Source organism: Ovis canadensis, chromosome 11 (genome assembly GCF_042477335.2).
Source record: "Ovis canadensis isolate MfBH-ARS-UI-01 breed Bighorn chromosome 11, ARS-UI_OviCan_v2, whole genome shotgun sequence".
NCBI lineage: Eukaryota > Metazoa > Chordata > Mammalia > Artiodactyla > Bovidae > Ovis > Ovis canadensis.
Window position 1 is genome coordinate 55,354,716 of NC_091255.1, and position 20,153 is coordinate 55,374,868.

The window sequence follows — 20,153 nt, forward strand, 5'->3', positions numbered from 1 at the left end:
TATTGATATTTCTCCCGGCAATCTTGATTCCAGCTTGTGCTTCTTCCAGCCCAGCGTTTCTCATGATGTACTCTGCATAGAAGTTAAATAAGCAGGGTGACAATATGCAGCCTTGACGTACTCCCTTTTCCTATTTGGAATCAATCTGTTGTTCCATGTCCAGTCCTAACTGTTGCTTCCTGACCTGCATTCAAATTTCTCAAGAGGCAGGTTAGGTGGTCTGGTATTCCCATCTCTTTCAGAATTTTCCACAGTTTATTGTGATCCACACAGTCAAAGGCTTTGGCATAGTCAATAAAGCAGAAATAGATGTTTTTCTGGAACTCTCTTGCTTTTTCCCTGATCCAGCGGATGTTGGCAATTTGATCTCTGGTTCCTCTGCCTTTTCTAAAACCAGCTTGAACATCAGGGAGTTCACGGTTCACATATTGCTGAAGCCTGGCTTGGAGAATTTTGAGCATTACTTTACTAGCATGTGAGATGTGTGCAATTGTGTGGTAGTTTGAGCATTCTTTTGTATTTCCTTTCTTTGGGATTGGAATGAAAACTGACCTTTTCCAGTCCTGTGGCCACTGCTGAGTTTTCCAAATTTGTTGGCATATTGAGTGCAGCACTTTCACAGCATCATCTTTCAGGATTTGAAATAGCTCCACTGGAATTCCATCACCTCCACTAGCTTTGTTCGTAGTGATGCTTTCTAAGGTCCACTTGACTTCACATTCCAGGATGTCTGGCTCTAGGTGAATAATCACACGATTGTGATTATCTTGGTCGTGAAGATCTTTTTTGTACAGTTCTTCTGTGTATTCTTGCTATCTCTTAATATCTTCTGCTTCTGTCAGGTCCATACCATTTCTCTCCTTTATCGAGCCCATCTTTGCATGAAATGTTCCCTTGGTATCTCTAATTTTCTTAAAGACATCTCTAGTCTTTCCCATTCTGTTATTTTCCTCGATTTCTTTGTATTGATCGCTGAAGAAGGCTTTCTTATCTCTTCTTGCTATTCTTTGGAACTCTGCATTCAGATGCTTATATCTTTCCTTTTCCCTTTGCTTTTTGCCTCTCTTCTTTTCACAGCTATTTGTAAGCCCTCCCCAGACAGTCATTTTGCTTTTTTGCATTTCTTTTCCATGGGGATGGTCTTGATCCCTGTCTCCTGTACAATGTCACGAACCTCATTCCATAGTTCATCAGGCACTCTGTCTATCAGATCTAGGCCCTTAAATCTATTTCTCACTTCCATTGTATAATCATAAGGGATTTGATCTAGGTCATACCTGAATGGTCTAGCGGTTTTCCCTATTTTCTTCAATTTCAGTCTGAATTTGGTAATAAGGAGTTCACGATCTGAGCCACAGTCAGCTTCTGGTCTTGTTTTTGTTGACTGTATAGAGCTTCTCCATCTTTGGCTGCAAGAATATAATCAATCTGATTTCAGTGTTGACCATCTGGTGATGTCCATGTGTAGAGTCTTCTCTTGTGTTGTTGGAAGAGGGTGTTTGCTATGACCAGTGCACTTTCTTGGCAAAACTCTATTAGTCTTTGCCCTGCTTCATTCTGTATTCCAAGGCCAGATTTGCCTGTTACCCCAGGTGTTTCTTGACTTCCTACTTTTGCATTCCAGTCCCCTATAATGAAAAGGATATCTTTTTTGGGTGTTAATTGTAAAAGGTCTTGTGGGTCTTCATAAAACCATTCAACTTCAGTTTCTTCAGCGTTACTGGTTGGGGCATAGACTTGGATAACTGTGATATTGAATGGTTTGCCTTGGAGACGAACAGAGATCATTCTGTCGTTTTTGAGATTGCATCCAAGTACTGCATTTCAGACTCTTTTGTTGACCATTATGGCTACTCCATTTCTCCTGAGGGATTCCTGCCCGCAGTAGTAGATATAATGGTCATCTGAGTTAAATTCACCCATCCCAGTCCATTTTAGTTCGCTGATTCCTAGAATGTCGACGTTCACCCTTGCCATCTCTTGTTTGACCACTTCCAATTTGCCTTGTTTCATGGACCTGACATTCCAGGTTCCTATGCAATATTGCTCTTTACAGCATCGGATCTTGCTTCTATCACCAATCACATCCACAACTGGGTATTGTTTTTGCTTTGGCTCCATCCCTTCATTCTTTCTGGAGTTATTTCTCCACTGATCTCCAGTAGTGTGTTGGGCATCTAATGACCTGGGGCGTTCCTTTTTCAGTATCCTATCATTTTGCCTTTTCATACTGTTCATGGGGTTCTCAAGGCAAGAATACTGAAGTGGCTTGCCATTCCCTTCTCCAGTGGACCACATTCTGTCAGATCTCTCCACCATGACACCTCCCCCTGCCCCGGTCTTGAGTTGCCCCACAGGCATGGCTTGGTTTCATTGAGTTAGACAAGGCTGTGGTCCTAGTGTGATTAGATTGACTAGTTTTCTGTGAGTATGGTTTCAGTGTGTCTGCCCTCTGATGCCCTCTTGCAACACCTACCATGTTACTTGGGTTTCTCTTACTCTGGGTGTGGGGTATCTCTTCACGACTGTTCCAGCAAAGCACAGCCGCTGCTCCTTACCTTGGATGAGGGGTATCTCCTTACCGCCACCGTTCCTGACCTTCAACGTGAGATAGCTCCTCTAGGCCCTCCTGTGCCTGCTCAGCCACTGCTCCTTGGGTTGCTCTTCCCGGCCTCCAGCCCTGGCCTCGGGCTCGGGGTGGCTCCTCAGGGTCACCACCCCTGGCCTCGGGTGCAAGGTGGCTTTTCCCGGCCACTCCTGACCTCAGATGCAGGGTGTCTCCTCCCGGCCGCCACTGACTTCGGACGCAGGGTAGCTCCTCTTGGCCAGTGCCCCTGAGCTTGGACGTGGGGTGGTTCCTCCCGGCCGTTCCTGCGCCATTGCAGCCTGGCACTCTGGGCCACTGTCCCTGACTTTGGAAGATAGGTATAAATAAACTCCAATAACAAAACCTGACACATAGAGGAAGTCAAAGTATAGCCTAATCTCATTTATGAGTATATGTATATATGTTTGCTGCTGCTGCTGCTGCTGCTAAGTCGCTTCAGTCGTGTCCGACTCTGTGCGACCCCAGAGATGGCAGCCCACCAGGCTCCCCCATCCCTGGGATTCTCCAGGCAAGAACAATGGAGTGGGTTGCCATTTCCTTCTCCAATGCATGAAAATGAAAAGTGAAAGTGAAGTCACTCAGTCGTGTCCGACTCTTAGCGACCCCGTGGACTGCAGCCTACCAGGCTCCTCCACCCATGGGAGTTCCCAGGCAAGAGTACCAGAGTGGGGTGCCATTGCCTTCTCCGGTATATATGTTTAAGTTCAAGTAAAAAATTTGAAAATGGCCAATTATTTTGTTTCAGGGAGTTTATCCGAAGATTGTCTGACAAGTTCAGTATTTTTAAAATATACCACTGAATGTGCAGATGACTCTATACCAGTATATCTAGAGTACATGTGAACGATAGTAGCACAGTATGCGAATATTTCTGGAGTATAGCTGAAGACAGTAGTACGTATTTTGAAGCCAGGTTGCTTAGGTCTGGATCCTGGTACTGCTTCTTGGCATCTGGGTGACCTTGGGAAGTTGACTAAACTCTTACAGTTTTCTCATCTAATAATAAGACTGCTAATAGTATCATGTAAGTTTGTCATCAGTTTCCTAGGGCTGCTGTAACATAGACTGAGTGGCTTAAACAAGAGAAATTTATTTTCTCACAAACGCTAGAGGATAGAAGTTCAAGATCAAGGTGTCAATAGGATTGGTTCCTTTGAGGCTTTCTCTCCTTGGTTTGCAGATGGCCCCCTTTGTCATTGTGTCTTTATGTGGTCTTTCTTCTGAGCTTGCATGTCCGGTGTTTCTGTGCCCAAATTTCCACTTTGTATAAGGACATCAGTCATTTTGGATTAGTATCCAGCCTACTGACACATTTTAGCTTAATTACCTCTTCAAAGGTCATGTCTCCAAATACATTCTGAGGTTTTGGGGTTAGGACTTGAGTATATAGATTTAAGGAGGCCACAGTTGAGCCCATAAGAGATTTCTAGGAGGGTTAAATGCACTAATACAGAGTATCTGACCATGTAGCAAGCTCTGCCCAAGTGTTGTTTACCATTGTTGCTTAACCACAGCAAGTAGTTATATAACACACATAAATACTAAAAATAATCATTCATTAAAAAGCTCAACAGTACTTACAGATTCAAAGAAACTTGCAAAAAAAAATGTACAAGGAGGTTCCATGTACCCCTTTTCTCCCCTAGTATGAACAACTTATGTAATTATAGTGCAGTATTGAAACCAAGAAGTTGACATTGGGGAATTCCGCAGAGCTCATTGAGATTTCTTGTTGTGCGCGCATCTCTTGTGTCTGTGTGTACAGGTGCTTCTGTGACGTTTTACTGCTTGTGTAGCTTACTAATCCACCATTCCAGGCACGATGCAGCACTGCCCCATCTCAGAACTCTCTCCCACTCCTTTGTAGCCACCGCATTCCTTCCCTCGAAACCCTAACTCCTGACATCCATTCATCTGCTTTTCATCTCTATAAATACTATCATTTCAAGAATTGTATGTGTTTCTTACATATATATATGTATATCATGTAGTATATAACTTTTTGAGATTAGCCTTTTTTACTTGGCATAATTTCCTTGGAGCCCATCAAAGTTGTTGCATATATAAATAGCTCATCCCTCTTTATTGTTGAGGAGTACTCCATGGTGTGGATATATCACAATATAAAGGCTATTTGGTTTGTTTCTAGTTTTTTGGTTATTACCAATAAAGCCACAGTGAACATGAGTGTACAGGTTTTTGCATGAACATTTTCTGGAGCTAATGTGTCTGTGATTTGTCTCTTCATCTTATTGGTGGGATCTTTTGCTGAGTAAAAGTTTTTAATTTTGGTAAGGTTCCATTTGTTAATGTTTCCTTTTATGGATCAAGCTTTTAGTGTAAGACCTCTTCACCTAGTCTTGGGTTCCGATGACTTTCTCCCTTTTCTCTCCTCCTACATGTTTTCTTTGGGTCTATTTTTCACTTGTGAGAATCAAATGTGCTAATATAGAATACTCAGCCCATAGAAGTATACACGTGTTAGTTATTTCAATAGCACATAAAAATTTTTTTTGTAAATAAAGATTATATCATTTTTTAAGATTCCGTATAATGAGAGAGATCATATGATATTTATCTTTCTCTGTCTCACTGACTTCACTTGATAATCTCTAGGTCATCCATGTCCTGCAAATGGCATTGTTTCATCTCTTTGTGGCTGGGTAGTATTCCATTGTGTATAAATAACACATCATCTTTATCCATTAAACTGTCAGTGGACATTTAGGTTGCTTCCACATCTTGGTTATTGTAAATAGTGCTGCACTGAACATTGGGGTGCATGTATCTTTTCAAATTATGATTTTCTCCTGGTATGTGCCCAGGGATGGGATTTCTTGATTATATAGTAGGTCTTATATTTAGTTTTTCAAGGCATCTCTATACTGCTCTATAGTGGTGTACCAGTTTACATTCCCATCAACAGTGTAGGAGAGTTCCCTTTTTTCCACAGCCTCTCCAGCATTTATTGTTTGTTGACTTTTTTTTTTTTTTTTTTTGCCAGCCAGTGGTCTGTTTTATTGACAGCTGGATGCTCAAGTCTTAACTGCGTACCTCCAGAGTGGGTACAGCTGGTCCTTCCGCTGCTGCTTCTTGGTCTTCAGGTTCTCTTCATGCTTGTTGAGCCGGCGGCGCATGGCACGTGTTTTTTTGGGCTGCAGATCCAGGGGCTTGTACTTCTTGCCCTTATAGAATTTCCTGAGGTTCTCTTTCTGAGTCTGGTTAATGACGGTCAGTACACAGACAATGGATTTACGAACCACTCAGATCTTCGAGAGTTTGGAAGCTGCGCCGCCTGTCACTTTGGCCACGTGCAGCTGGGACAGCTCCACCTTCAGGTCTTCCAGCTGTTTCAGCAGCTCCTTCTTCTTGCCGCGAAGGTCTCAAGCCTTAATCTTGGCCATGGCTGTATAGTCTGCCTCCACTGCCTTCTCCTGTTTGTTGACTTTTTGATGATAGGCTTTCTAACAGTCATGAAGTGATACCTCATTATAGTTTTGATTTGCATTTCTCTGATTGAGAATCTTTTAATGTACTTTTTAATGGCCATCTCTGTGTCTTTTTTCTTTACCTGTGCTGGGTCATTGTTGCTGGCCTCAGGTTCTCGCCACTTGGAACAAGCAGGGGCTGCTCTCCAGTTGCAGTGCCCAGGCTTCTCATGGCAGTGGCTTCCCTTGTTAGAGAGCATGGGCTCCAGGGCACGCAGGCTTCAGTATTCATGGTGCACAGACTTAGTTGCCCCATGGCACGTGGAATCCTCCTGGACCAGGGAAGATACAAACCTGTGTTCTTTGTACTGGCAGGCAGATTTTTAACCACTGGATTATGAGGGAAGTCTTATATGTCTTCTTTGGAGAAATGTTTAGATCTTCTGCCCATTTTTTAATTGCTGTCTTTTTTTTTTTTAAACATACGGCTGCGTGTTGGTCGGTTGTTTGCAAGTATTTTCTTCCATTCTGTGAGTTGTCTTCATTTTCTTTATGGTTTCTTTTGCTGTGCAGAAGCTTTCAAGTTTAATTAGGTCCCCCCCTTTTTTTTTTTTCATTATTCTAGCAGGTGAATCAAGAAACATATTGCTGCAGTTTATGTCAGAATATTCTGGCTATGTTTTCCTCTAAGAGTTTTATGGTGTTAAGCCTTACATTTAAGTGTTTGATCCATTTCGAGTTTATTTTGTTTATGGTGTTAGCGATGTTCTGATTTCATTTTTTATATGTAGCTGTCCAGTTTTTCCAGTACCATTTATTGAAGAGACTGTCTTTCTCCATTGTATATTTTTCTTGCCTCCTTTGTTGTAGATTAGTTGACCATAGGTGTATGAGTTTATTTCTGGGCTTTCTATCCTGTTGTGTTGATCTGTTTTTCTGTCTTTGGGCCAGTGCCATGCTGTTTTTTAGCCATACAACATGGCATGGGAGGTCTTAGTTCCCTGACCAGAGATCAAACCTGTAGCCCCTGCATTGCAAGTGCAGAGTCTTAACCACTGGACTACCAGGAAGGTTCAGTACCATACTGCTTTGATTATTGTAGCTTTGTAGTATAGTCTGAAGTCAAGGAGTCTGATTCTTCAAGTTCTATTTTTCTTTCTCAGGATTGGTTTGGCTATTTGGAGTCTTTTGTGTTTCCATATAAATTTTAGGTTTCTTTTGTTCTAGTTCTGTGAAAAATGCTATTGGTAATTTGATAGGGATTTCTTTGAATTTGTAGATTGCCTTGGGTCATGTGTTCATTTTGACAATATTGATTCTCCAGTCCAAGAGCATTGTGTATCTTTCGTCTGTGTCTGTCTTTATGCCAGTGCCGTACTGTTTTGATTACTGTCGCTTTGTAATAAGTGGGTTTGGGTTACCTCCAACTTTATCTTTTACAAGACTGTTTGGTTCTTTGCAGTCTTATTACAGTTTTTAATGGTAAAGCACTAGAGGAGTTACTTTGAAAAAGAAGGACGCGACAGTGATTATTTAAAACTATAATTTCATTTTATTGTTTATTTATTGCTGGCTGTGCTGGGTCTTCGTTGCTGAGGGCTTTCCTCTAGTTGCAGTGTGCAGGGGCTACTTTCTAGTTGTGGTGCATGGCCTTCTTGTTGCATTGTCTTCTCTTGTGGAACACAGTCTCTAAGGCATGTGGGCTTCAATAGTTGCAGCATGTGGGGTCAGTAGTTGTGGCTCCCAAGCTCTAGAGTATAGGCTCAATAGTTGTGGTGCACAGGCTCAGTTGCTCTTCGGCGTGAGATCTTGCTGGATCATTGACCAAACCTGTGTCTCCTGCATTGGTGGGTGGATTCTTTACCATTGTGCCACCAGGGAAGCCCAACAGTGTTCTTTATGGTGATTATTTATGTTGTTTTATTCAAAGCAGTAAACTGAGAAACAAGAGGTATAAATTGTGGAAAAGTGAAAGTGAAGTTGCTCAGTCATGTCCGACTCTTTGCAACCCCATGGACTGTGGCTACCAGGCTTCTCCGTCCATGGGATTTTTCCAGACAAGAATACTGGAGTGGGTAGCTGTTCCCTTCTCCAAGGGATCTTCCCAACCCAGGGATCAAACTCAGGTCTCCTGCATTGCATGCAGACGCTTTACCCTCTGAGCCACCAGGAATACATAAACTTATTATTTATAACTACTATGATTTATATCTAGATAAGGAAGTCAAGAGGAACAAACAGATGATTAGGATGAATAACAACTCAGTAATTGGCTAAATGAAATATATGAAAATTATATAATTCCTGAATGTCAGCAGTATGAGAAAAATAGGAAAAATTGAATCCTAGTTATTCTAACTTGGGAGATGAAGACAAAGATGTCACAGTGGTGAAAGAGTTAAACTTTAGTAGCCCATGAGCTTTTATGTCTTTAGGCTTAGTGTTTCCCTAGGGATAATAATTGAGGCCAGAGGCTTGAACTGGAACTGTCTAAAGCTGGGGATTGGGAAGGGGCATACTTGTCTTTGAATTAGGACTAATAAAACTGTCCACCAGTCCAGGACATAGGATGGAAGAGAACTGTTTAACTTTGGCTTGTGGCTGTTAAAAGCCACAAGAAATGGAAACTCCAGCTTTGTGTGGAAATCCTGGGCCAGAAAACTAATGTATTAATATATTTAGAACTGGTGAATGTTGTAAGGCATTAGCAGAGGTGACCATTAAAATTCCCTTGGGATTGATTGCTCCTTAACCCCTGAATGTGGAGGATGCCCTCAAAGCGGTTTTTGTACTCACACAAAACTCGTAAAGCACCTTAGTAAAAAGATAACAACAAATGAGAGAGTTTACAATTGAGGGGCAGATAATAATAGATTGGAACTTAATTATCCATTATATAGTCCATATTCAACTTCTGCTTTTGTCCCAATAATGTCCTTTATTTGGTTTTGCTTTTGCTTTGTTTTACAATCCATGGTCAAATCAAGGATCATACATTGAATTTTGTCATGCCTTTTTATCCTTCTCTAGTTTAGTTCAGTTTTTTCCTGCCTTTTTTGTTGCTTTTTAATGATAGCTACATTTTTGAAAGATAACATTGTTTGCTTGAAAGCCTTTGGTTAGCTCTCTTACTAGACAGTAAGCTGTTTTAGAACAGGGAATGTGTGTCATTTATCCCTGCTAATTAAATTTACTCTAATGATTTTATAATAATTTAGGATGCTGTGCTTTAGAAAAGAACAAGGAAAGGGAGGATTTAATGATTCTTAATCCTGTTTTTCTTTTGGGTAGCTGCACATACTCCAGGAACCACAAGGATCCTTGTGCCTATTGCTTTGACATTTCAAACACTACAGTGTACACCACTGTTACATACACTTTACAGTTCATATCATAATTGCTAAAAAACAAAAAAAAACATGTTCTTCAGTTCTCTTTTGCCTATATTCAACCCATTTGCCATTGCCTTTTGAAAGTGAGAGATAGTTGGTGGGTAAAATGAATGGTTAAAATAATGTTAATAGTATATGATTTTATTACTATCCAAGGGACGTAAAATACTTCTTGAAAGTTACAATAAAGATAATTCATAAACAGAATATTTTTAACATTTAGGCATAGAAAGATTCAATTTAAATTATTATGTAAAGCTTTTATAAAACATCATGGAACACTATTATATCATTAAAGGAATAAGTCCTTGATTGATTTATGTCACTGGGAATACTTGGTTTTATTTCTTCTTCCTAGTTTCCCTTTATTTTTTTTTTCTTTGCAGTTTTACAAGCATCTCACTATGAAGCTCTCTGATATATTGTGTTGATTACAATTTAAAAATAATACTTTAAGGATACAGTGAAAAGAATACCCTGAAATGAATGTAAATTGACTCTAAGCCTAGTAACTTATTTTTTTATATAGCCTTATTGAGATGTTATTCATATGCCATACAGTTCACCCATTTAAATTGCAGAGTTCATTGGTTTTTAATATATTTAGAGATAAGTACAACCATCAACAAAGTCAGCTTTAGAATATTTTTATCACCTCAAAAAGAAATCCCATACCCTTTAGATAGCACCCTATGTCCCTCAACCCTTCCCCTAAGCAACTATGCTTTGCTTTCTGTCTTAGATGTCCCTGTTCTGAGTTTTCACATGAGTAGAATCATTTGATATTTGGTCTGTTGTAACTGGCTTCTTTAACTCAGCAAAATGTTTCCAAGGTTCATTTATACTGTAGCATGTATCAGTTCTGGATTCCATTTTATGGTCAAATAATATTCCATTGTATGGATATATCATATTTCATGTATCCATTTATTAGTTGATGGATATCTGGATTGTTTTCACCTTTTGACTTTTGTCAGTAATGCTGCTGTGAAAATTTGTGTCCAAGTCTGTGGGTGTACATGTTTTTATTTCTCTTCAATATGTTTCTAGGCGTAGCATTCTGGGTCATATGTAACTGTGTTTAATTGAGTAACTGCCCAACTGCTTTTGAAAGCAACTGCACCATTTTATGTTGCTACCAGCATTGTTTGTGGGTTCCAGTTTCTCCATATTATTGCCAGCACTTCTTATTGTCCTTGTGAATCTATCCATCCTGGTAGGTGTGAAGGGGTACCACATTTTGGTTTTGATTTTTATTTCCCCATTGGCTAATGATGTTGAGCTTCTCTTCATGTGCTTATTGGTCATTTGTATCTCATCTTTGGAGAAATGTCTGTTTAGACCTTTTGCCCATTTTATATTGGATTATCTGTCTTTATTTCTGAACTATAAGAGTTCTTTATATAGCATGCCAGTACCTTTTCAAATATATGATTTGCAAATATCTTCCATCTTGTAGGTTGTCTTTGTTAATAGTGTCCTTTCAACCATGTGTGCTCAGCCCCTTCAGTCGTGTCTGACTCTTTGTGACCCTGTGGACTGTAACCCACCGGGCTCCGCTGTCCATGAAATTCTCCAGGCAAGAATACTGGAGTCAGCAGGCGGGTTCTTTACCACTAGTGCCACTTGGGAAGCCCCACAAACATTTTTAATTTTTAAAAAGTCTAATTTATCTTTTTTTTTCTTTTGTTGTTGGCACTTTAAGTGTCATGTCTAAGAATTCTTTGCTCAGTTGAGGTTGTGAAGATTTACCCCTTTCATCTAAGAATTGTGTGGTTTTAGCTACTGGTTTCAGTTCTTGAACCATTTTGAGTTAATTTTTATATGGTGTGAAGTAGGAGTTTATCCTCATTGTTTTGCCTGTGGCTATCCAGTTGTCTCAGCACCCTTTCTTCAAAGGGCTATTCTTTCCCCTATTGAATGGTGTTGGCGCCTTTGTCAATAATCATTTGACCATAGATTATGGATTTCTCTCTGAGCTCTCAGTTCTTTTCCATTGGTCCATCTTTATGTCAGTGCTACACTGTCTTGATTAGTTTCGTTTGTAGTAAGTCTTGGAAGTCAGGAAAAAGTCACCTTCTTTTTCAGGGTTCTTTTGGTCCTTTATAATTCCTTTTTTTTTTTTTTTTTTTTTTTTTGAGGGTGGGAGCCACACAACACAGCATGTAGAATCTTAGTTCCCTGACCAGGGGTGGAATCTGTGTCCCTTGTAGTGGAAGTATGGAGTCTTAACTACTGGACTTCCCAGAAAGTCCCCATTCTCTATGAATTTTAGAATCAGCTTGTCAGTTTCTACAAAGAAGTCAGCTGGATTTCTACTGGGGATTCCATTGAATCTGTAGATCAGCTGAGAGAGAACTGCTATCCTGACAGTGTTAAGTATTCCAGTTCATGAACATGGGATGTTTTTTCATTTATTTAGATTTTTAATTTCTTGCAGTAGTTTTTTAGGTAGTTTTTAGAGTATGTTTTTATTTCTTTTGTTTATATCTAGGTAGTTTATTCTCTTTGATGCTAATGTGAATTGTTTTCTTAATTTCATTTCAAATTATTCATTGCAGGATTATATAAATTGTAAAACAGATTTTTGTATATTGATCTTGTATCCTACAATCTTTATGAGCTTGTTGGTTTAGGTAGTATTTTAGTGGATCCTTTTTGGTTTTATAGTATATCTTCTGGGAATAGCATAGTTTTAATTCTTCCTTTTCAATCTGAATGCCTTATTTATTTTTATTATTATTATTACTTTTTTGGGGGGGGAGGTATAATTGCCTGCCTAGAACTTCTAGTATAGTGTTGAATATGTGGGTGAGAACAAACATCCTTGCCTTGTTTTGGGTCTTAGGAGAAAGCTTTCAGTGTTTAACTGCTAATTATGATGTGAACTGTAGGGTTTGTTTGTAGTTGCCCTTTTGTTGGGTTGATGAAGTTTCTTTTTTATTTATCTAAGAACTCCTTCCTTTGCTTTCATTTTGGAAGAACACTTGGCTCAATGTATGAGTGCTGGTTGACCCAACACTCCCTGCCTCCAAACTCGCACTTTGAATATATTATCCTGCTGCCTTTTGGCTTTGATTGTTTTTGCTCAGAAATCAGCTGTTAATCTTACTTGGATTCCCTTGTAAGTAATGTGTTACATTTCTGCTTTTAAGATTTTCTCTTTTTCTTTACCTTCCTTCGAATATTTTTCCTATAGTATGTTTGTTTATGAGGCCTTTTGTGTTTGTCCTGCTTGGAGTTTTTCAAGCTTCTTGTATCAGTAAGTTATTATATTATTTTTTAATAATCTGAGAAAATTTCAGACAATTTCTTCAAAAAGTTTTTTCTGCTCCTTCCTTGCTCTCCTCTCCTTTGGGTATCCCAATTATGTACATGGTGATGTACTTAACAATATTCCACATTTCTTTGAAGCTCTGTTCATTTTTCTTCTTCTTTTCTTTTTATTGTTTGTTTATTTTTCAGCTTGCATAATCTCTTTTGACCTGTCTTCCAGTTTGCTAATTATTTCTTCTGTCAGTTCACTTCTTCTCTTGCGCCCCTCTCAGTTCAGTTCAGTTCAGTCACTCAGTTGTGTCCGACCCTATGGACTGCAGCACTCCAGGCCTCCCTCTCCATCACATACTCCCGGAGTTCCCTCAAACTGATGTCCTTTGAGCTGGTGACGCCATCCAGCCATCTCATCCTCTGTCGTCCCCTTCTTCTCTCTCCTTCAATCTTTCCCAGTGTCAGGGTCTTTTCAAATGAGTCAGCTCTTCGCATCAGGTGGCCAAAGTATTGGAGTTACAGCTTCAACATCAGTCCTTCCATTGAATATTCAGGACTAATTTCCTTTGGGATGGCCTGGTTGGATCTCTTTGCAGTCCAAGGGACTCTCAAGAGTCTTCTCCAACACCACAGTTCAAAAGCATCAATTCTTCGGTGCTCAGCTTTCTTTATAGTGCAGCTCTCACATCCAGACATGACCACAGGAAAAACCATAGCCTTGACTAGACAGACCTTTGTTGGCAAAGTAATGTCTCTGCTTTTTAATATTCTCTCTAGGTTGGTCATAACTTTCCTCCCAAGAAGTAAGCGTCTTTTAATTTCATGGCTTCAGTTACCATCTGCAGTGATTTTGGATCCCAGAAAAATAAAGTCAGCCACTGTGTCCGCTGCTTCCCCATCTATTTGCCCTGAAGTGATGAGACCAGATGCCATGATCTTACTTTTCTGAATGTTGAGCTTTAAGCCAACTTTTTCACTCTCCTTTCATCAAGTGGCTCTTTAGTTTGCTTTCTGCCATAAGGGTGGTGTCATCTGCATATCTGAGGTTATTGATATTTCTCCCGGCAATCTTGATTCCAGCTTGTGCTTCATCCAGCCCAGCGTTTCTCATAATGTACTCTGCATATAAGTTAAATAAGCAGAGTAACAATATATAGCCTTGACGTACTCCTTTCCTATTTGGAACCAGTCTCTTGTTCCATGTCCAGTCCTAACTGTTGCTTCCTGACCTACATACAGATTTCTCAAGAGGCAGGTCAGGTGGTCTAGTATTCCCATCTCCTTAAGAATTTTCCACAGTTTGTGGTAATCCACACAGTCAAAGGCTTTGGCATAGTCAATAAAGCAGAAATAGATGTTTTTTTCTGGAACTCTCTTGCTTTTTTGATGATCCAGCAGATGTTGGCGATTTGATCTCTGGTTTCTCTGCCTTTTCTAAAACCAGCTTGAACATCTGGAAGTTAACGGTTCACGTACTGTTAAAGCCTGGCTTGGAGAATTTTGAGCTTTACTTTACTAGCATGTGAGATGAGTGCAATTGTGCGGTAGTTTGAGCATTCTTTGGCATTGCCTTTGTTTGGGATTGGAATGAAAACTGACCTTTTCCAGGCCTGTGGCCACTGCTGAGTTTTCCAAATTTGCTGGCATATTGAGTGCAGCACTTTCACAGCATCATCTTTCAGGATTTGAGAGAGCTCCTCTGGAATTCCATCACCTTTACTAGCTTTGTTCATAGTCATGCTTCCTAAGGCCCACTTGACTTCACATTCCAGGATGTCTGGCTCTAGGTGAGTGATCACACCATCGTGATTATCTGGGTCTTGAAGATCTTTTTTGTATAGTTCTTCTGTGTATTCCTGCCACCTCTTCTTAATAATTTTTGCTTCTGTTAGGTCCATACCATTGCTGTCCTTTATTGAGCCTGTCTTTGCATAAAATGTTCCCTTGGTATTTCTAATTTTCTTAAAGATATCTTGTCTTTCCCATTCTATTGTTTTCCTGTATTTCTTTGCACTGATCGCAGAGGAAGTCTTTTTCTCCTTGCTATTCTTTGGAACTTTGCATTCAAATGGGTATATCTTTCCTTTTCTCCTTTGTTTTTCGCCTCTCTTCTTTTCACAGCTATTTGTAAGGCCTGCTCAGACAGCCATTTTGCCTTTTTGCATCTCTTTTCCATGGGGATGGTCTTGATCCCTGTCTCCTGTACAGTGTCACGAACCTCCGTCCACAGTTCATCAGGCACTCTATCAGATCTAATCCCTTGAATCTATTTCTCACTTCCACTATATAATTGTAAGGGATTTGATTTAATCATACCTGTTTGATGAATGTTTGCCATTCGTTCTGACTGCAGGATGACTTCTCCCTGGTGGGGCTTTATTCCTTGGTTCTCTCTTTCTAACTAACTGACCTACAGTCTAGGCTGTATCTTCATTACACAACTATTTTCCCACTTGCCTTTTGCCACAGTCTCCATTGAATATCTGTAGATTTAAACTTGTCCACACTCTGTTGAGAATGAAGTCAGGTCCTTTGGGAAGAGATTTGGTACTGTATGTTCCAACGTTTTACCCCCAGCAAAATATCTAAGCCAGGTTCTGGTGTTGGGGGTGGGGACAATGAGTAACACTTTTCTGTGAGTGACATTCAGCCTCTAGGAACTGAATACCAGGAGCGGAGGTATAGATGGGGTGCACACAGCAAGCAGCTTGTCTCTCGTGATGTGGAACCACTACCTTATGAGCTGAGCGAGAGGCCTTTTGGAGTCTCAGTATTCTCAGTGTACGAAGCTAAGGCAGAGCCTCCCTTCCACAAGTCATTGTTAGGCAGATGGCAGCTTTCTGTCTTTGATGTACTTGGCTGGGACTTAGCTTCAGTGACAGAGTGCTGGGGACGAAATGAGAAGCCTGAAGTTCTGCTCCTCTCAGGAAGGAAGCCCTTGACTGAGAGCTGGGGGAAGGAGGGGGCTTGTGCTCTTGCCTGCAGCAGTCTGGAATCCTGCTGAGACGGGAGGGTGGGGTATGGGAAGAAATGCGTGATCTTAGTTCAGGTACCACAGACTGTCACCTTGCAGGCTAAATTTTCGTGGATTTTATTGAATGGTTGTTTCTTCTTTAGCTCTTTGCCCTTAGGGACCATTGTCAGAGGCTTTGAATGGTGGTTTTAAAAAATAATTTTCATCAGTTTCTCTGAGCAGCAGGCTAGCAGAGATCCTCACACTGTTAGGCTTAGAGGTCAGTCTTTTATAACTGTTTTTTGAGCTGGCAGTCTCTTTAAAGCATGATTTGAGAAAGTGTTTGCTTCATTATGGTCTCTGACCACCCCCTCATGAGGAACCCTTGGCATACCCTTAACATAACTTTCAGATAGCGACTGTAAGATACAAGAATCACGAGAATCGTTTTTCCCTTGCTTGTTTTCCTTAAAGAATGAACTTGCTCCATGTGGAAGTACTCTAGAAGGGGAAAGTTTGCACAAGAGTTCAGAGTTTATAAAGGAAATGAAAATAACATTAGGTAGAGAATTTTAACGTGAGTGCCCTCTACTATATGATGGATGGAGTTCTTTTCAAGTTGGCTCAGAGGTGTTGCAGTTACTTCTTGGTTTCTTTGACTTGACCTAGATATCACAATCACATGGCTTCTTCCTCATTTTTCCTGTCATCTTAGTTTCTTTTGATTCCTTTTTGTTTTTTTCTTTTCAGGGGCCACTCAATAGTGAGTCTTCCAACCAGAGCTTGTGCAGCGTGGGGTCCTTGAGTGATAAAGAAGTAGAGGTAAGAAGCCACATCCATCGCAAGACTGCTCATATTCCCACACTGAAGATCTGGGTTAAACCATAGCACTGCAGACTCGGGTCCTGTTAGGGTTTGTGTGAATGATTCCCCTTAGAGTTGTGTGCTCGTTGTGTCTGCACAGTTGCCATGTGGCCCTGATGGGTTTTTATTACTGTAATCATAGTAATGAAGAAAAGGTAGAAATTTGCAGTTGTAGCTGAATTAGTCTAGGTGTCCTGGAATTTTAGCACTTCTTAGTACTTCACCAGAGTGAGTCATTGTGGCCTGAAAGACTACAGTAACAAAATCTGAAGTTTTTTATTTTTTAAAGGCAAATAACCTAGCTGAATATATAACCGCTTACTTTGCACTTAGATAAGACTTTGAATAGTCAGTTGACTGATCATGCAGATATTTCCTTTTTGGAAAAAAAATTTAGATTTAAGCTCTTTTAAAGTAGAAATATGGGATTCCCTGGTGGTCCAATGATTAGGACTCAGCGCTTTCACTGCTGGTATCTGGATTTTCAATCCCTGATCAGGGAACTACTATCCCACAAGTTGCATGGCATGGCCTCGAAAAGAAAAAAATATTGTAACAGCTGCTATTTGAGAGCCTACCTTATGCTAGATGCTTGTACTACATTTGTGCTTTATAAAATAGCTCATTTAAGCTTTTGCAGCAACCCTGATTTACAGATAAGTAAATTAAAGCTCTGATATTTTAAGCACTTGGCCAAAAATTGTATAAATGGTTTGATTTCAGATCTTATATTCTTTCTATGACCCTGCTCTAAGAGTAGGACACTCGTTTAGGACTTGTGAGCCAGTTAATTCTCCTTATAAATTTTATATTTTTAATGTACACTCTAATTTTCATAACGTGAAAAATTTAACAAAATGCTAATTGTGATGTATATGGTATTTAACAGACTCCTGAGAAAAAACAGAATGACCAGCGAAACCGGAAAAGAAAAGCTGAACCATATGAAACTAGCCAAGGTAGTAATAATTTCACACCAGTAAAAATATAAATTCTTATGTACTTAGTATAAAACTTCCAGTTCACACTAATTAGTTTGTGTACAGGGATTCCTAACAGTGGAGATTTGCATTCCTTAAGGGAGTATCCGGCTATTTATTATAGACTTGCCATTCAATACACACTTGACAAAACAGTGTCAGTTCTGTGGGGACTCTAGTTTTCCCTGTTGTAAGTTAATAGTCTTCTCGCCATGGATTTGTCTTCAGAATAAGCATTTATTGTACAGAAAAGAGATTGCATAGCAGTTTTAACTATGTCTTGCACTAGATCAGTGGTTTGTTAATAATAGGCAAGCAGAAATGGTTGCATGTACGTGGCTGTCCTTTTACATACCCTTCTTCCATGTCAGTTACTCAGTTGAATAATTGGCGCCCAGTGGAATAAATCTGTGAGTATGATGGTCATAATGCCAGATTTGTTTAAATAATTAAAGAAAGAATAAATGAAATGGAAGAGCTTCCAAGAAACGAAAGGGCCCCTCCCCCCATTTTGTATCTTTTAATCTGCAAATCATTTTTTACTTTTGTGGGAGAAAATTTTCCCAAAGTAACAAGGTCACATAAATTTACTTGTGAAATAGAATAAATCATTTAGTTCTGATGAATTTGTTTTGAATTTTTTTATCCTCTCAGTTGGGGGTATAGTTTATAGTTTAGTTTTATTTTGATTCACAGTTGTGGCATAAGCTTTGTTAGTGTTCTTGTAAAAGAAAGCATAGTGAATCTGAAAGGAAAGCAAGCTATGAAAAGTTCTTTCTTTCACTGCTTATTTCAGTGTTTTATTTTGTGGTGGAAACTGTCTTCTGTTCTTAGGAAACAGGTATTTTGGCTCATTTGTTAAAAGTAAAGTTGACATTTGAATTGGTAACAGCATAGGCAGTCATTGAATATATAATACACTTTAGCAAATGATGGTTTACTTGTGTTACTGGAAAAACTATACTTACTTTGGTTTTATTTTCAGGGAAAGGCACTCCTAGGGGACATAAAATTAGTGATTACTTTGAGGTAAGTTAAATTTTTGGAAAAAGAAATCTATAGTGACTTAAAAAAAAAAAAAGAACCTAAATCTTTTCATTCATTTAAAGCTTTAGAAAGGAATATATTGCCTTTACTGTGCTCTCCTCCCCTTCCTCCCCACCTTCATCAGCCTGATGTTGCTCCATCTCTATAAGAGGAAACAGCTGCTGACTTCCTAAATTTAAATTTGTTCATGATGTGTCTTGTCTGTGATGATATAAAAATTCACAAATGAGGTGATTGTTTTCTTGGCCAGACTAGGTTTTGTGTCTTAGAAAGGTTGAAGTGGAATGACTTGGACTCTTCTTTTGTCCTCTGCCTGTAGTCCAGTGGAACCTATAGTGAGCTCACCAGCCTATCCTTAGTGGTTGCTGAAGGGGACACTAACATACACTGTATTCCTGCTTCATGTATTTTGAGACAAGAAGGGAAAACATTCTTCTCTTATGTCTTTTCAAAACATATGTACCTTCAGGTTTCTAGCCATGTTTTCCTTATATCTTGGTACATTTCTGCTGGAGCTTCTTGTTAAAATCTCATTGAAAAGATAGCAGAATTTGACTTACATGGCATTTTCTCTAGAATAAAATGTGTAGACTTAAAGGGACCATATATGATTAAGACCTGTTTGTGTATTAATCTTTTACTCTCCTTATCTGAAGCATAGTACTGTTGTGAATTATTCATATCCATTTTTCCCTGTTGGCCAGTTTGCTGGGGGAAGCGGGCCAGGAACCAGCCCTGGCAGAAGTGTTCCACCAGTTGCACGATCCTCACCGCAACATTCCTTATCCAATCCCTTACCGGTAAGCATTCACCTGGAGAAATGTGACACCTGTTGTAGGAGACCAAGAAGCCCAGGAACACTCAAGCAAAGTTTCTCTTCCATTAATTACCCAAGGGGGGTGAAGTCTTAAGGAGAAACGTTCATAGCATTGCCTGTGAATCACTTAACTTAGATTCAAATCTGTATCAGTCAGCTTACATTTTATAAGAGCTGATCCTGTTCTCCTGGTATAAATCGATTACTTCTAGGCCTGCAGCTCATTGTTCTATCAAGAAAGGGGGTTCCCGTCCAAACATTAGGTTTTTATCCTGGCCGGACATACATATTCCTGTAGTTTAATTCCTTTCAAAAAATTTTGATCAGCTCCTGGTATTTGAATTAATTGTATGGCTTGCTCAGTGATGTAGTAGCAAGCTAATGCTGCACAGATTTGGGATAGGTTTGTTCTCTGCCTGTGAGTGAGATCTGAAACTCTATAAAAACATCACAGCCAAGTTAGTGGTTCTCAGGCCAGGGTAGTTTATCCCCTCAGGGGACATTTGGCAATGTTGAAGTAATTTTTGGTCAGAACTGGAGGGTAGGTAGAATGATGCCATAGGCATCTGCTGGGAAGAGGTCAGGGATGCTGGTGTACATCCTGCCACGCACAGGATAGGCGCCCACAACAAAGAATGATCCAGTCCAGAATGGTACTAGTGCCAAAGTTGAGAATCCCTGAACCAGCTCATGTAGGATTTTATGTCAGTTCCCTCAAGTGCCTTTGGCTGATTTATTGATCCCATATGAGAACCCTGTACATAAGAGTGTATTATGTCCCTTGATGCCTCAGGTAT

General features: G+C 39.8%; 1 protein-coding gene and 1 pseudogene across 5 annotated transcripts in view; one reads left to right on the forward strand and one right to left on the reverse strand.

The window, feature by feature from the left end:
• The window catches only part of TLK2 (tousled like kinase 2), a 125,282-nt gene that overhangs the window by 32,822 nt on the left and 72,307 nt on the right, over nt 1-20,153 (forward strand). For 3 of the 5 annotated variants that reach the window (XM_069541689.1, XM_069541688.1, XM_069541690.1), the window contains exons 3-5: nt 16,399-16,470; nt 17,402-17,471; nt 18,478-18,521. In XM_069541689.1, the coding sequence (XP_069397790.1) occupies nt 16,399-16,470; nt 17,402-17,471; nt 18,478-18,521 (186 nt within the window). Of the gene's footprint in view, nt 1-16,398; nt 16,471-17,401; nt 17,472-18,477; nt 18,522-19,243; nt 19,340-20,153 lie in introns of all 5 variants that reach the window. The other 2 variants (XM_069541686.1, XM_069541687.1) reach the window with 1 other exon arrangement.
• Nucleotides 5,629-6,012, reverse strand: LOC138414378 (large ribosomal subunit protein uL29 pseudogene; annotated as a pseudogene).